General features: G+C 40.8%; 1 protein-coding gene across 4 annotated transcripts in view; it reads right to left on the reverse strand.

Annotated features, from left to right (window-relative positions):
* The window catches only part of JMJD1C (jumonji domain containing 1C), a 322463-nt gene that overhangs the window by 112020 nt on the left and 192316 nt on the right, over positions 1 to 18127 (reverse strand). For all 4 annotated transcript variants that reach the window (XM_038409078.2, XM_038409080.2, XM_043519474.1 and 1 more), the window contains one exon: positions 14428 to 14541. In XM_038409078.2, the coding sequence (XP_038265006.1) occupies positions 14428 to 14541 (114 nt within the window). The remainder of the gene's footprint in view (positions 1 to 14427; positions 14542 to 18127) is intronic.

Below are 18127 nucleotides of genomic sequence, written 5' to 3' on the forward strand. Positions count from 1 at the left end.
GATTTTGCTCAAAAGCATGGTAGCATGGCCACTGATATGGCTGATATCTGTACTGCCTCTTTTTGTGGCAGGTGGCTAGGTGCCTAGAGATCTGAGCGTGGCACATGAGCCCTTCAGGACCTCATTGGTCGCAGAGGCAAAGAGCTTGTCCCCATCGAAGGGGAGATCTTCGACAGTGCTCTGTATTGCCTTGGGAAAGGAGCAAGAAGCAAACCATGAGGGACACCGCATGAGGATGGCCATGGCTGTGAATCTGGCGGCTGCATCCGTAGCATCGAGGGAAGCCTGAAGAGCTGTGCAGGAGATCAACTGGCCCTCAGACACCACTGCTTTGAATTGTTGTTGTCTGTCTTCCGAGACATCATCAATAAATTGCATAATTTTTGTGGTCATATTTTGCAAAGAGCGCTGTGTAATTAGTTATTCGAAATTGCAAGGTGGAAAATGAATACACTTTGTGCCCAAAGGAGTTCAGTCTCTTGTTATCCTTGTCAGACTGGGTAAATCAGAAGTACCGGTGCTTATTTTTCTGATTGGCCGACTCGACCACTAGCGAACTGGTGATGGGTGTGTAAATAGAAACTGAGAACCCTTCAACAGGGCAAAATATTTGTGGTCCAGTCTCTTGCTAGTGGGGGTTATCGTGGTGGGGTCTACCAGATAATTTTAGCTGATTCCATGATGGCCCCATTAATTGGTAGGGCTATTTTGGATGAGGTGGTAGCTTGTAATATGTCAGTAAGCCCATAGTGAGTACCTCTTCCAGAGTAATCTTGAGCTCATCAGCTACTCTTTTAAATAAAGAGCTCATCAGTAGTGGGAGGTGGTGGGGGCACTGTGGCTTCCTGTGGTGGTATCGCCGTAAGTGAGGTGTGGAGGCAGAGCGGCTACTTCACGTCTTATTTGCTTATCAGTGTAAGAAAGTATTGGGAAAGGTCTGACATCTTTCCTATGGACGGCACAGTGAACGCCCAACTGTGTCGTGGTGTAGTTCCATGGACTCCAGTGTGGTCATTGCCCAGAAAAGAGCATAGGTGGTCCCATCCAGGGGTTACCATACCAGTGTGGGTAGCCACTAGGATAGGAGGATCGTGCTTAGGTCTCCTACTTGCAGGTAATGGAACCTGGGAGGAATATAGTGAGGAAAACATATGTTCACCATCCTCCTTGCCACTTGAGCGGCTTGAAGCGGTAGAGGAGTACCGTAGACAGGGTGCTGAAGGTCTCGGTGATAGAATGGTACCGAGTAGCGGAAATTCAGGGGCATGGGACACTCTTAAATCCCCTTGATGTAAAAACTGAGGCAGTGCAGTGACTCCAGGTGTCAAATGATAAGGCAAGAAAGGAGTGAAGGGTGACTGAAATGGAACTGGTGCTGCTGCAGTTGGTGCAAGCAGAGTCTGTGGAGGCATCTGCTGAGGTGGCATAAGTGTCTGCTCTGAAGTTTGCACTAGTGGTGCATATTGTGCCACAGAAATAGGTGCCCGGCAGGCAGGCGACATTAGGCGGCTTGATGCCGGGAATGTTGGCTGCGGCGGGTGAGAAAGCGGTGCCACAAGATCAAACAGCGTTGCTGCGGTATCTGCTTGTCGTCTCAGCACCATGTTGTCAAAGGTAGCCAAGGGTGAGCTGTATGAAGCGGTCAGCTGAAAGCCCTGAGCCTTGGCACCAGGTAGCTGAGAAGCCAACTCATGGTCGGTGCCCGAGTCTAAAGTGCTGAGCCACGGAGTGGCAGGCATTGGTGAGGCAGAAGCCATTTCAGACTTTCTTGTTGAGGAGTGGCCACTGAGCAGGGAGGAAACTATCCATTTCTTTGTTTTGCCCTTCTCCCTTGAGGGTTTTAAAGAGCTTTGCTGGCCAGGGTCAGACGCAGGTCTGAGGGAGTTTTCTAATAGGAGCAGTTTCAGTCTTAGCTCCCTGTCCTTGCGGGTCCACACTTTGAGCTTGTTACAGTGGATGCATTTTTAGGGTACATGAAACTCCCACAAATAGCAAACACACTGTGAATGACTATCTGAGATGGGGATGGCATCTGTGCAGGAGGCACATCTCTTGAAGCCTGGGGAGCCAGGCATGTCCGTAGCCAAGGAGGTTTTTTTGTTTTCTTTTTTTTAAATAACTCTAAAAACTAAACTGTCTAAATTAAAGTGAGAAACAGAACTAACTATGACTAAATCTGAGAGGACTGCTGAACTCTGTCTCAAGCCAGGGATGGTAGAGAAGGAACTGAGGAGCCCGGTCCGTGCACCTGCTATTCAAACACTGACAGCTCGTGAGGCACACACTGCATGTGCGCAGCCTCTAGGGGTACCGCTGTAGAAATCTCCAATCAAAGGCGCTGGGATGCACCTTGACCCGAAGCGGAGCACCCACAGGGTCATCTCTCGAAGAAGAAAGAGGGGTTCAGAATGCAGGAGGAGGATCCAGGCTGGGGCAGAGGTTTGGGGTGGAGGAGGGGGTTCAGGCTCTGGGCAACGCTTACTTCAGGTGGCTCCCAGGAAGCTACTGGCATTTCTCTCCAGCTCCTAAGCAGAGGCACGACTACATGGCTCTGTGCATTGCCCGCGCCTGCAGGCACCACCCCCTCAGCTCCCACTGGCATTGATTCCTGGCCAATGAGAGCAGCTGAGCTAGCGCTGGGGGAAGAGCACAGAGTCCCCATGGCCATCCCTCTGTATAGGAGCCAGAGGGAGATACCAGCAGCTTCCCAGGAGTCACGCAGGGCTGGGTAAGGAGCCTGCTTGCGCCGCCGACCGGACTTTTAACAGCCCCGTCTGCAGTGCTGACCACAGCCACCAGGGTCCCTTTTCGACTGGGCCTTCTGTTCAAAAACCGGACACCTGACAACTCTAGAACATAGTAACTGAAATCCTTTTGTTTGCTATCTTACAAACTGTACTTTGAGGTCAGGTCAATTTTAGCCTAAAATTTAGGATCTGTAAAAATAGGCTTCTAACAAAACACAAAAACAGAAATTCTCCAATTACTTTTTTAAAATTCCTACTGTAACTAGGAATGTGTGTTTTATTTTTTAAATAAGCCTTCCCCTGCAGTGCTTGCAACATTAGGTCATTATTCTGTAAGGTGCTGAATTCCTTCAGAAAGGTATTGAGAACCACCAACTGCCCCTGAGAGCAACTAAGTGAGAATATAAAAAGGGATACTCACTAAAAACTGTTTTTAAAAAGTGAAACTGACAAGTCTATTTTCATTATCCAAGTAGAGGGAAATGCAAAAAATACACCAACAGCATAAATAGTTTATTTTTTTTTTTAAAAGGAAGCAGCAGCAGCCCACTGGTCAATATGTGTTGTGTGTCACCCTCTGCGCCCAATCTATACAGGATACGAATCTGTCAGAGTTACAGAGCTTAGCTCTACAACTCAAGTTGTACAGACTCATGTGTTTAGTTTTGCAAGTCACGGTTGAATCCAAATATGTTGGCCAAGATGGCAGCTGTCACATCAGAAAGATATTTGACATTTTCAGTTTCATATATATGAGAAAAGAAATTTGTGTACAACTACACAAACTGAAGGTGAAGAGGCCTCTCCTTCAGATTAGAAGGCAGGGTTTCCTTAGATATTTATAATCACTGCAATAATTTTTTTTTTTTAACCTAACACGGGGAATTTCCTAGCAAAATGTGTGCTCTTGTACATCTAGTATTGCAGAGGCAAATTTTGTGCTAGTTCCATTTACAGATGACAGTGACAGCTTGATAATTTCCAATGTTCCATCTAAATGTTCTTTGTTCTGAGTGGGCTACAAACACCACTTGAGTGCAATATTTTTGTCCCTGGGCAAAGCTTACACTTTTTTTTTTTTTTGGTGACTCTTCAGACATCTTATTGAACAGTGTAAATATTTTTAAAATACCCTTAAAGGACCAGTATACATAATTATGCCTACATACAATGTTCTGTAGCTTACATAGAACATTGTACCACCACTAGCTAGCATGTCTAAAGAAGACAGTATGAATAGTAAGACTAGAAGGTAATTTATGTAGCTATAAATACAATTTATTTCTCCCTTAGGGAAGAAACCTCAGGACTGATCAATGTGCAAGTTCAGAGAAGCAACTTTTTCCACGAAAGAAATGTCCGATTCTCATCTGCTTGTACTACCCCCAATTCAGCAACTTTTCAGATATACTAAGAGCAGATATAGAATCCAAGTATGAAAGGGTCTGACCTTCAATTCACAAGAAAGAGGCTTCTTTTAGTATTTTAAACTCTTGAGTTAGATTTTTGGACATTTCTTTTCTTCATTTTCTGGAAAAAGAGCACCAGAAACTCAGTAACTTGACAAAAAGAAAAGGAGTACTTGTGGCACCTTAGAGACTAACAAATTTATTAGAGCATAAGCTTTCGTGAGCTACAGCTCACTTCATCGGATGAAGTGAGCTGTAGCTCACGAAAGCTTATGCTCTAATAAATTTGTTAGTCTCTAAGGTGCCACAAGTACTCCTTTTCTTTTTGCGAATACAGACTAACACGGCTGCTACTCTGAAACCTGTCAGTAACTTGACTAATCAGAATCAGAAGTAAGAGGAGAAAACCAGGACACACAATTTTACCCCACTTATTTTGGGAAGAGAAGAGGAAATAAATTCTCAAGGAAGCTGAATAGCTCATTTTGTGAGGGAGGCATTCATAATAATTTAGCAGAGGAGTATGCATCTATTTAGCTGTCTCTCTAATGATTTAACAGATCGACAAGGTGAAGACATTTCTGCTCCTCTCCTTCAATGAATTTCATGATGAAACTGTTAGTACTCTCCCAGCTATAATGCAGACTAAAGATGAATATAAAAGTCAACTGAACCATTTCTAGTGGATTTAGCCTTTTGACTCTCTTCATGCCAGGACTGTACATTAAACAGTATAGATGGTATCAGCAGCAAGCTGTTCATACCATTACTATGCAGGATGCTGCCAGAGAAGCCAGCTGGACTGCTTTTGGGTGGTCTGGACACTAAAATACATGAATAGAAACAATTTTTAAGAGAATGCTGAAAAGAGTTAAAGACTGAGAAACTGGATGCTGCTCTGTCATCTGTGAAGGAAGCGAAACTGGGAGCTGAAGCACATGATGGTGGGGAATGCCAGCTGGCTTGCACTGAACACTCTCAAGCTGTTTCTGTCATTCTCAACTGGTGGGAGAAACCCAAAAGCCCCTGGAGTGGTGGAGGTTAAGCCCATGGGAACAGCATTTTTCAGTTACAATAGCTATTTTTAAGTCTGTAGTTTGGAGGGGGAAAGGGTTGAAAAAAAGTCTTCTGTTTATGGTTAGGGATAACTTAAAATATTCTTTCTACCCATCTATACATACATTTTATTTCACTCTTCTCTTCAAGTTTTAACTATTTTTTAAAAATTTATTTATATTAAAAGTGTGCATTGTGTTTTAATCTGTACATCACACCATCCACACAACACTATTTCCTTTCTTTTTATGAGAAAAGAAGGTAAAAAACCAAAATCCTTCAGCTTTCTTATGCTCTGTGTGATGAGCTGAGGCTATGTCTGTACAACTTTAGAATTCTGGCTGACATTGTGAAGTTGTATTATAAAAACCTGCTGTATCGTAAGTGCCTACACGTATTTGTACTTCTACCACTGCTGACAGGGCCTGTAGCATGTACACACCAGACAAATGCAACCGAAGGTGCTTAGGACTTAGAAGTCTTATTCAGATGAAAACATCTGAGAACAATAGCTGCAGCTAGTTTAGCAAACTCCTCTGAAGGGAGAGAAGGTGGTAGGAGCAGTGGAAACTTAGAGGCAGAACAAAGGTAGTGTGGGAATTTAAATTCCTATCTTTTCTAGATACTACAAATCATGGACTGAACACATACTGGAGTTCTGACTTATTACAGCTATCTGTAAACCACTAAACCGCCCTTCCAGCTGCTTTCCTGCTCCACCCCCTTTCTTTTCCTCCCTATCTCTGGAAGGGTGTTAATAGGCCACTTAACCCTTGGAAGGCCCCTTGAAATGTGTGTTAACTACTTATGCTAAACATCTGTCCCACCTTGTATTGACACTCTGAATAAGTTTCCCAGACCTGAAGAAGAGCACTGTGTAAACCTGAAAGCTTGTCTGTCTCTCTCCAACAGAAGCTGGTCTAACAACAGATATTACCTCACCCACTTTCTCTCAGGAGTTAAATAAGGGAATACATAGGAACTGCCAGCCAGACAGGAAGTAGAAGCATGAGGCAAAAGAGAACAAGATCATTCAGTATGCAACACCAACCTCAGTGAGGAGGGGGCCCTACCTGTGCCCAGAAGGCACCAAGGACTCTGAGCAGGGATCAGTACTCTCCTGTATTTTGTATGATTAGTGCTTTGCATGATTAAGTAAAACAGCATGAGTTAGGGCTTGTCTACACTGGCAATTTACAGTGCTGCAACTTTCTCACTCAGGGGTGTGAAAAAACATTCCCTGAGCGCAGCAAGTTTCAGCACTGTAAAGCGCCAGTGTAAACAGTGCACCAGAGCTGAGAGCCATGCTCCCAGGGCAGGTAGCTGCGCCCCTCATGGAGGTGGCTTTTTAAGAGTACTGGGAGAGCCCTCTCACTGTGCCACAACCATACAAGGCACGTTTACAAGTGCAGACTAGCCCTTAGATTCTGTGCAAGTTTTGCATTAACTGTTTCACAATTGCTGTGTGCCCCTGAGAAGGTTAATCTGCAAACCAGAAGCTTCAGATCTTTGGGGTTGCATTTTGGGAGATGGTTGTATTCAACTATCTCGAATATCTTGGGGCGGGAGGGTATAAGTCCTGGGAGCCTATAGCAGGTGGGCTGGGGAAGCGTCATTTCTGAGAAGGGGCAGCAGAGAGAGTCAGTGCCTAGGAAATGTGCCAGAAAGGCCCAGGTAAGAATCAGTACTGTAGCCTGCTTTGGCTCCAGAAGCTCAAAACACCTAGTGATCTGGAGCAGCAAAAGGTCTGGATTCCCTTCACAACAGTGCTAGTGGATGGCCAAGATGGGGCACTTGTAAGGACTGTGAAACCCTGTTCCTGCTCATAACAATGAAACAACAACAGGAAAGTGGAAGGATGGTGTTACATACATGCCTAATACCTCTAACTAGAGAAATTCAGAATGTATTCAGAATTCATTCAGAATGTGGGCTGAATATAAATTTTACCAATGCCAACGCCTGCATTTTGGAGGCAAATTTTTCATCATCAGTAAGGCATATATATTTATAACCATCTTTAAAGATGGTTACACTATTGACCTTTCAATGCTGATAAATGACGAACATTTAGAAAAACAATGCTTTGCAGTACAGAGTTACTCTTCCCTGTCTTCACTTTGCATTACCATCTCTCACACATTTAAGTTCTCAACACCTTATATCTTGATATCTGGAACCCTCCATTTGTAGGGGGTGGACAGACTGACCTCTGCTTACCCTGATGAAATACTGTGGTACAGTAAGACCCATCTAAATTATGGCTTCATTTTTTCCTCCCATCTATTCTGGTTAGTGGTAGACTAAGAAGCAGATTTACACAGATGAAAGGGTCCAACAACAAAAAGCTGGCAAGATATTTTCAAAGCTTTGTGTGTCAGAAATTTTTGATTTTATAAAATGACCTATAGAGAGGAACTTTTAAAGATGGTCATGTGCACACCCTTCCACTTCCTTCCTTGTGTGGTGAAATATCCCCTGCAGGAAATGTAATGAATGTGAAGAAACGGAATTTGAATTTGTGCTAACCTCCCACAGTCAGCTGTGCAACCAGCCACCCTCTGTTCTTGTCTGGGGTCATTTTGTGTTCATAAACTTTTTGGGTAAAATTTAATCTATAGAAAAGGTTACAAACCCGTGTTTGCAGGCCCTGCAATACTAATGATGCTGTCCTGGGAGAAGCAGGCAGTGTAAGAACTACTTCCAGCATTGGTTACTAGGCAACCATAATAGGAGCCTGTAGGTTCACTCCCTGCTCTGTTCTATCCAGACAGTGAGCAGAGAAGCAATAAGATTATTTGTACTGTGCACATTTTGTGCTTCTGGTTCTTATATATATTTTGTTGTGGGAAACATGTTTTAAAGGATTGTTGTTTGTCCAAAATATAATACAACTTATCTTGGCCTGTGAAAGACTGATATTGCCAAATGTTGTTCAGATAAAGACACCATGTTGATGACACCACACACAGCATATATTATGCTTTAATTCTTCATGTCCTTTCTTTTTACTTTCAAGCAAACTACAGTATTTAAAACAAAGGAACATAATAAGCAGCTTTGCTGCTATAATTCGGGTTCTTTCACCAGCAAGGAATACTACAAAATGAATTTATAATTGCTTAAATGAATGTGTTTGTTGGATTAAAAAAAAAAATTAATACGCATTCATACCACACACAACAGTATACAGTACACCCTCACTATAACAAACCCCAGGGGATCCAAGCCATTTGGTCATTATAGCCAAGAGTTTGTTATAGGGAAAGAGCCCTGCTGCAGGGCAGGGAAGTGGGAGAGGACTGCTGACACTTTGAGCCCTGCAGCAGAACTGAGAGTTCCTCTGGCTCCCATGGCGCCCCTGCTGCTTACCTCTCCAGGGCCGGAGCTGTCTGCCCCCCACCCACCCCTGCTTCCGGCCCTGGGGTTGGAAGAGTTGACTGCCCCCCTCTCAACTCCTGCTTGCAGCCACGGAGCAACTGTCTGCCCCGCCATTTGCGGCCCTGGGGCTGGAGGAGCTCTCAGCCTCCTCACCGCAGCAGGTGGAGCTGGAGGTGGGATCCAGGGACCAAGTTGGCTATAACTCAAGGTTTACTATTGCGAAGAGCATTATAGTGAGGGTGTACTGTATGTTAATAGAAAATATAAACAATTTTAAAGTACATTTGCCGTATTTTGGACCCAAAGTACAAAAAATATTAATAATTTGTCTTATATATCACATTTCATACTCATATGTGTTCATTATAGATATACATTAGGATAGTTAATATATAACAAACATTTTTATAACCACCACTTACTGTATGTAACAGGACACAATTTTCATGTCACTGCTAAACCGGTTTGCCTCGATCCTCTGCTTAAGTTTGACTTTTCCCTAGAAGCAAAGAGTCTTGCCATAACAAGGAAATACTCAACTAACAGGCCTGACCATCCCAGATTAATGAATGAGAGTCGCACTCAGTCACACACAAAATTTTCAGGTAAGAAATAATACCTGCTATATCCTTTATACAGCAATCAAAATAAAAACTGCAGGTATGTGATTGGTAGGCCATCAAAAATTATAGGGTGATAACTACTGCATTACATGTTCAGGATCTTGTAGAAACAAATTATAAATGAAGGGCCTTAAAGAAACTTCTGACTGATCTGTGAAGAAATGGACTGGCTTAAAAGCAGCACCCATACAGACATGAAAAATGGAAATCCTATAATGACAAGAAACATAGATGTATTACGTAAATGCACATATGAAGTACAAGATTTACTAACCACGTAAGAAGATGAAGGTGCTATAAGAATCACCAGATGCTGTGACCTAGCTGTTATATGTATTCCATTTTTTTGAAAAATAAGTACATATAATGCTTGTGAAAAGGTGCTGGATCTACTATCACAGAAACTAAAGTTTACTGATCCACACAGCAGATATGGGTGGCATAGGAATCTGTGGTTCAACATTCCTCAGTTAATGTGCCTCTAACCCTGTTCTGGAGCGAACACTTCTAGAGGGGAGAATAATTTAGTCTCTTTGCCTACTCAATCCTTATCCTTTCTGCTAAGACTAAAAGGATGCCCATTGTGCTATTTTGTCTGGCTTGAGCACTTGTCATCTTGAAATTGGACTAAGACAACAACCTCATTTAGTCCAGGCCACAAAACAGATCATCACGTTAGATGCCAATGTGTTTTATAACAACTGATCTGAACTGATCTGAGCTGGAGACATACCAGTGATCTACGGGTGAAAGGTTCTAGAAACATCTATTTCCCAATAGTAACATTATGATGAATATGTTCATTATCTCAATTACAACAGAAATAGGCCAGAGGTTGAAGCACAGGATATGAAATTTGATGACGTCACCCCAGACAGGTTTAAATCCAGCTTGTTTTGACTGCCACTAGGATTTTGGCACCTAAGTGCCTAAATACCCTTTGAAAATGAGATTTAGGCTCTTAAATAAGTTAGGCATTGCAGTAATCAGCACAGCATAACTAAATACCTTTAAAAATCTGAGCCAATGGGGCTGAAACTAAGTGCTCAGACTACCACGATGTGTGGCAAAAAATAAAACAAAAAAAACAATGGGGGGGGGGGTGTGAATCTAGTTCACCATAAAGCTTTAAAACAGTCTCTAAGGATTCCATACTGAAAACACAACACTCTTAGACTCCAAAACAGAGGGTTAAATATATTTAGGAAAGATTAAAATAGATCTATCTTTGCATACTTGGGTTCTTAAGTTCTCCATTCAGAAATCGGTTAATGGCATTGTAGAACGAGCAGGAGAACAAACTTATCTCCTGAACTCCAGAAGTCTTACCTCTGTTGCTTCTAGAAAGGAAGATGGAAGGCATTTTTAAAAAGTGATGAAAACAGAAACTAGTTTAGACTGTATGCTCCTTCAGGCAGGAAAGGAGCTCTCATCTATTTTTTCCACAGTGCTCTGGGGCACCTGTCATTGGCCGCTTTTGGAAGATAGGATACTGGGCTAGATGGACCGTTGGTCTGACCCAGTATGACTGTTCTTATGATGTATTTTACAGAAGAATACCTTTATATCCTAAAAAAAGAAAATGAGTACTTGTGGCACCTTAGAGACTAACAAATTTATTTGAGCATAAGCTTTCGTGAAAAGCTTATGCTCAAATAAATTTGTTAGTCTCTAAGGTGCCACAAGTACTCCTTTTCTTTTTTGCGAATACAGACTAACACGGCTGCTACTCTGTAACCTTTATATCCTAGGAACACTACCATTCAATATTTTTATTCGCACATTCTAAACAAAATTATTGGTCATGAGACCACACTGTCCCTGGAAATGGGGGTAGGGATGTGCTTCTGAATACTGTTCACAAAATATATACCAGTAATAGCGGACTACTTAAGTCAACAAATAATTATTATAATGAAATTTTAGTTCAAGTGGTCAGTGAGCTCAGCATCTTGGTATACAGCACACAAAACATACAAAATGTATCCAGTTAGATCTAGAATTTAGTTTCCATCAGTACATTAAAAAGACTCTAATATCAGTAATCTGTTGGTTACCGTGTCAGTGACATAGTAATTTAGATTCTTATTGTAACCATGTAATTTTCATGTGATGGTTCATAAATTGGGGATCTCAGTCCAGCAGTAGACAGCTGAGATGCATGGAACAATCATTTCTCTCACACTCAATGACGATCCTCTCCCTGTCAGAAGGGGGAACACTGGAGGCAGAGATTAAAGAAATCTTACACTAGTGTCCACTATATGTTATTGCTCATACTAAAGAGACAAGGTGGGTGAGGTAATATCTTTTATTGAACCAACTTCTGTTGGTGAGAGAGAAGTTTTCAAACTACACAGAGCTCTTCAGCAGGTCAGCTTTGTGAAGCTCAAAAGCTTGTCTCACCAACAGAAACTGGTCCAATAAAAGATATTACCTCACTCACCGTGTGTGTCTAATATCCTGGGACTGACACAGCTACAACTCTGCACTGCTCATACTATGCCTTTTCAGTGAAAACAGGAATTCAGTTTCTGATATCAACAATCTGGCACAAAACTCCTCTCTCTTTAAAATAATAAGTAAAAAATATCTGTGACTAACTCCTCTTATGCAAGAAAATAAGAGACTGAAATGTCTTCTAAAGACAAATCAAGGATTAACAACTCCAGGTAAGAAGATCCTGATTCTAGTGTAAACAAAAAACTCCTAAACCTAAAAGAAGTCTTAGAAAAAATTCAGTGCAGCGTCTTTAACCTTCAAATATCTACCTTAAAAATTTAATAGATACAAATGTGCTACGAGATAGTGTATCCTACTTCTTTCCCGCTCTAATTATAATAGAGTATTAACTATAAATAATTATGATGTAGCCAGCATTTCATGTGACAAGGGCACATTTTTCAACAACTACTGTATTATTTCTATACTGATTTACCACTCCAAACAAAACTCCCGTTTTTTTGGGGCAAGGACAAAAGCCTCCCTGGCACCTATCCATTACACTTATTGCATGGCTAGGTGACAGAAATCAGATTGCTTTACAAGATGCAACATTCTTCCTCATACGTTCACTTTTGCTTTACTGTAAATTTGCTCTGATTGTTCTCTGGGAAGCCAAAGCAACCTACTGTCAAAATAAGGATACTTGCCACAACTGAAATGAGAAAGATTGGAAGAAATAAACTCTCTCTCATGCAAAGCTGAAGACAATTATAGCAGGCATTTTCTTAGTAAAATAAGAACAAGTTGGAAGATTGAAGTTGGACTAAAACAAATAGTTTTGAATTTGTTTAGGTTCCTCAAATATTAGTGATTCATGACAAAAGCATCAACCATTAAGTGAACTGAAAAATAAGACCTATATAGATAGAATTCTATTTCCATTTTATTTTTAAGCCATGTATTTGAAAAAAATACTACAGTAATTTTGAAGAAGGGAGGAACATTATTGTGGTGTTCATCAGCCATGAACACTCTCTCTCAAACAGACTCAAAGTATTACCTTTGTATAACCTACAATAGACAGCCCCACAAACTGAAGCAAATACTCATCAGCAACCACACACCACACAACAAAAACACTAACCCAGGAACCTATCCTTGCAAAAAAAAAAAAAAAAAAGCCCGTTGCCAACTCTGTCCACATATCTATTCAGGGGACACCACCATAGGGCCTAATCACATCAGCCACACTATCAGAGGCTCATTCACCTGCACATCTACCAGTGTGATATATGCCATCATGTGCTAGCAATGCCCCTCTGCCACGTACATTGGCCAAACAGGACAGTCTCTGTGTAAAAGAATAAATGGACACAAATCAGACGTCAGAAATTATAACATTCAAAAACCAGTCAGAGAACACTTCAATCTCTCTGGTCACTCCATTACAGACCTAAAAGCTGCAATTCTTCAACAAAAAAAACTTCAAAAAGACTCCAATGAGAGACTGCTGAATTGGAATTAATTTGCAAACTGGACACCATTAACTTAGGCTTGAATAAAGACTGGGAGTAGAGGTGTCATTACACAAAGTAAAACCATTTCCCCATGTTTATTCCCCCCCTCCCTTACTATTCCTCACACGTTCTTGTCAACTTCTGGAAATGGCCCACCTTGATCATCACTACAAAAGGGTGTTTTGTTTCTCTTTTCCTCTCCTTCTAGTAATAGCTCACCTTACCTGATCACTCTTGTTACAGTGTGTATGGTAACACTCATTGTTTCATGTTCCCTGCGTATATAAGATCTCCCCACTGTATTTTCCACTGCATGCTTCCGATGAAGTGAGCGGTAGCTCACGAAAGCTTATGCTCAAATAAATTTGTTAGTCTCTAAGGTGCCACAAGTACTCCTTTTCTTTTTGTGGATACAGACTAACACGGCTGCTACTCTGAAACCTATAATAGAGAGACAGCTTATGGCAAGTTACATTGGACTGATTATAGTCAGAGTAAAAAAAATCAGTTTTCTATCCCTTTGTATTTACGAAAGAAATGTTTTGAAATCGTATCTTTAAAGAAAATCAAATTATATTTTTCTAAGGATTCTGGTGACTAGATCCCTCACAAACACCATATCTTAAACACATACACAAGTACATACTGAAAGTACTCTTCTAATTTATTAGGGCTATGATTAAGAAATCTGGAACGCTGGAATTGTGAAAAACTTAGAAACAACAGCAATTATCCATTTATGTCACCCATGAGGGAGGAATCAGACTATTTTTAAAAGAAAATAAACTACTGTAATTCAGTCTTGAGAAGAACAATAAATAATCAAGTACAATTGCACTACTTGAGTTTCAATGACCAAAGCACATCTCCAGTAGAATAGACAATATACTATTATTTACTCCATAATTAGCTTTATTAGTTAACTTTTAACAAACAGGTTAGAAATTTTATTTTGAAGGAAAAAGAAAAGGAGTACTTGTAGCACCTTAGAGACTAACGAATTTATTTGAGCATAAGCTTTCGTGAGCTATAGCTGATCTGTGACACAGTATATGTAGTTTTTTTTCCCCTTACAGATTCACCACTAAAGTCTGTGAAATGGTGAGCACCTTCTGTTTCCATTGACCAATGGGAAATGAATGGGCTCAATATTACACAGGATTTGGCTATAAAAAGCTTTTAAAAATAAGGCACATGGGATTCAATTAAACTGGATGACTTGGACTTGTACACTACCCATATCTCTTACCTGATAGGGCTGAAAGGCACTATCTTCAGTTACAAAATCCAGTTGTTTGTCCACAAGGAATTCTACTGCAGTGATTGAACTGTACACACTTTTTCCAACCAAGGGCTTGAATGTCTGAAAAAATAAAATGAACAAAGCTAAGAATTTCAAAAGAACCAAGATAAGATCTGGCTCCTCCTTTACCCCATTGTTCCAGCAAATATAAAATCACATGTGTTATGATAACCCAGTTAATACTTAAATTATCTCTTGCTCATTCAGAACAACTAGTCATTTAAGATAGGAACCTGAATGTATTTTGCTGGTTTGTTTGTGCTGTCAGTGAAAAGACTAGGGTGAGAACACAGAACTGCAATACATAGTCTTCCTTGTCCACATTGTTGTTGAGCAAGAGAGTGTTTACCACAGAAGATCAATGTTCCATTTCAGAGCACAGGATTTTACCCTGGCCCCAGCTGCATATTCAGGTTGCCTCTTTCAGCCTGCAGGTCAGGCTTTCACAGCAGCATCTGCTTAAAACAACATGGTGGAAGGAAATGCAGACATGAGACTGCACCCTTCATCTCGGCTGAATTCTCTTCCACCATGCTTGGTCAATTTCCCCATTCTCCTGTTCTCTGCCACTTATATTGCCTCTCCTACTTTCATCTTCCCTTCTGCACACCCTCCAGGCTATATTACTCCTTCCCCTACCAGCGATCAGACTCAGCTGCTCCAACACAGCAGCCTCAGACAAAACAGCTTTTAAGCCTCCAGTGACATGCTCTTCTCTCTCCTTGGAGGGCTTCTTCCACACTTAGAGAAAGAACTATCAGATAATTTCTCTAAGTGTGGAAAAGCCCTCCAAGGAGAGAGAAGAGCATGTCACTGGAGGCTTAAAAGCTGTTTTGTCTGAGGCTGCTGTGTTGGAGCAGCTGAGTCTGATCGCTGGTAGGGGAAGGAGTAATATAGCCTGGAGGGTGTGCAGAAGGGAAGATGAAAGTAGGAGAGGTAATATAAGTGGCAGAGAACAGGAGGATGGGGAAATTCTGTACATTGACTCAAAATGATGTGCTTCTCCCAAGTGGAAATTCTGCCGCCTCCTCTGGCCCCAAAATGCTTTCATACTCTCCCATTTAGTGCAGGAAGGAGTGGGAAGAAAATATAACTGGAGAAGAAGGTGCCCCTTGAGCAGTCACTCTGATCAGTGGGGGTGGAGTTTCCCATACCAGAAAAAGTATAGTGACAGTGTGACTGGACAGGGGTTTACCAAGAGGAGGAGTTAGATGACAGATTGGTGAGAGGGAATCCCGGGAAAGTGACTGAGGATAGCAAAAGGAGATATGATGAGGTTGTGAAAATGGGCTGACAGTAGAAAGACGAAGTGATTAAGGGACTGGGGGAAGACAAGAAAGGGGACTTTCAGCAAAGAAAGTGCAAAATGTAGCGAAAAAAAGGAAGAGCAGATGAAGAAAACTGTACAAGATAGAAAATCAGGAATGAGGGAATACAGGCAATAAAAGGAAAATACATCAAAACCAAGAACGTAAGGTAAGAATACAGGAGAAAAAAGGAAAAAATAAGAAACATACATACACTCAAAATGTATAATATAGAGATTAGTGAAAATGCCACATATGTGAGAGAGTATGTGTGCAAGTGAGGGTGAACAGATAGCTAAAATAACGTGCCTGGGACAATCACACACAGAATTTTTCTTCAGTCACCTAAACGTGCAGCAATCATAATCTACACCAATATGCTAAACATGAAACAAGAAAAACTGGCAGCTAGCATCTCTGTAGCACCACTCCATTAAAACGTCTAGTACCTCACCAACCAGGCAGGAGCTTCTCCGTTATGAATCACTGTTCCACAACAGGACATGCTGAATCTGTCTCTCCAACCCCCCCTTTTTTTCAGTTGAAGTGGAAATAAGTAATTTCACACTTGCTTTATTTATCTAAATCCAAATAGGAACATACTATGAAATCATCCTAAAAATAGATTTATTTCTTCTAGAAAAAGAATTCACTGTACTACTAACATCTCTAAAATAATAGAATTGGAAACAAAACCCCACCCTCTTAAACACTTCCTTTTAGAGCTGTTGTGCAGACTTCATTCCGTACAAAACACAACTGGAAGACAAATTAACTTCACTGTTATTCATTTACAAATTAAGAATACCATCACCAGGGGTTACTATGTTTTATTAGGGTGTTGTCTTGTTACTGGTATCGGTAAAAAAATAATTAAAACCTGCAGAGTTTAGCAGGTCTGGCACCTATCCAGCAAACGAGGAGACATATTCCCAGAGCCATGTATTAGTTTATTTTAACTATGTCCTATCTGGGGGAAGGGAGCTACTTTCTCTATATTTACCATGCAGATTTAGCATGCTACATTGCTCATTTCTGTATTTTCTCAATTATAATCCCTTCTATTACTGTCTCTGAGAAGGAAAAAAACTCACCAGGCAATCAGTAGTCCTCAAAAGTATGATAGCCACAGGAGATTATTTGAGGGAGGGGAATGAAGATGAGAAGGGGCAGAAGGAAAGGAAGAGAGAGAAAGGAAAGAATGTGCAGAAATGTTGGGCAATCATGGATCCTCAATGATTGGTAATTATGTAACTTCTAATACCTTACAGAATTCCTTTACTCAAGTTGTTTACATATAGCTGGCCTTGGAATAGTTAGTCTTTTGAGTCAGTAAAGAATGGAGTTCAAACCCTATAATCTGGAACAAACCATGTGTGCCAAAGTAAGTTTTAAAGAACAAGCAGATTAATTTAACAATTCTGATGGTTTAGTTTTTCTATTTACTGATTAGCATCTGCATATTTACATATACTCTACTTCTTCAAACTGATTTTTTTATATTGCCTTAAAAATTTAAGTCAACAAAAATGATTCTGTATACATATATCTGTACATAAAATGTAATTAACCAAACAAACAACAACAACAACAAAAAACAACTATCTGGAGTGTGACTTAATGCTTGTCATTGAGCAATACTACATAGTTAGTTACATATAAAACACCAGTTTATCTGATTGCAGGTATTGTATGAACTGATCCCAAATCATGGATCTGTGAATGTGGTTCTCTACTCAGAGAAGTAATTTAATACCTACTAATTTAGTTTCTCTAACCCCCTTAATAGGCCAGCCCAGACAGTCTGGGAATATAAGTCCTCCTACAAGCAGACAGACAGAAAATAAACCAAAACTGTGCAATGCCACACCTCCCTAGAACAGGGGTGGCAGGCCAGCTGAATGTGCTTAGTTTGAAATTTCCCAGGCAGTAATGGAAAACATTCTTATATAAAACATCTATAAAGAGAAGTCAAAATTCTTGGAAAAACAGTCCAGATTCCATCAGTGAGACTCCAGAACTGGAATGTAGTAAGGGATTTGAAGAAGCAAAGCATCAAGTAAAAAAACCTGTCATTCTTCAACTGTTTCTTCATTTTTCTACCCGCCAGCACAGACAGTGGGAATTCCAATAAGCAGTATCCCATGCCACAAGAGACATAAAATGGGTAAAAAAAACCCATAAAACCTGAGAGACTAATCAACAACGGCATCTAGCATAGCTCTCAGGCTACCACCACCATGTAACTTTCAGGTTTTTGTGATCTTGATGCAGAAATTGGGTGGGTTAAATATTTAATAAATTGCCTAACAGAGTTTCTCAAACTTTTTCATATTGTG

This window comes from Dermochelys coriacea, chromosome 7, assembly GCF_009764565.3.
Source record: "Dermochelys coriacea isolate rDerCor1 chromosome 7, rDerCor1.pri.v4, whole genome shotgun sequence".
NCBI lineage: Eukaryota > Metazoa > Chordata > Testudines > Dermochelyidae > Dermochelys > Dermochelys coriacea.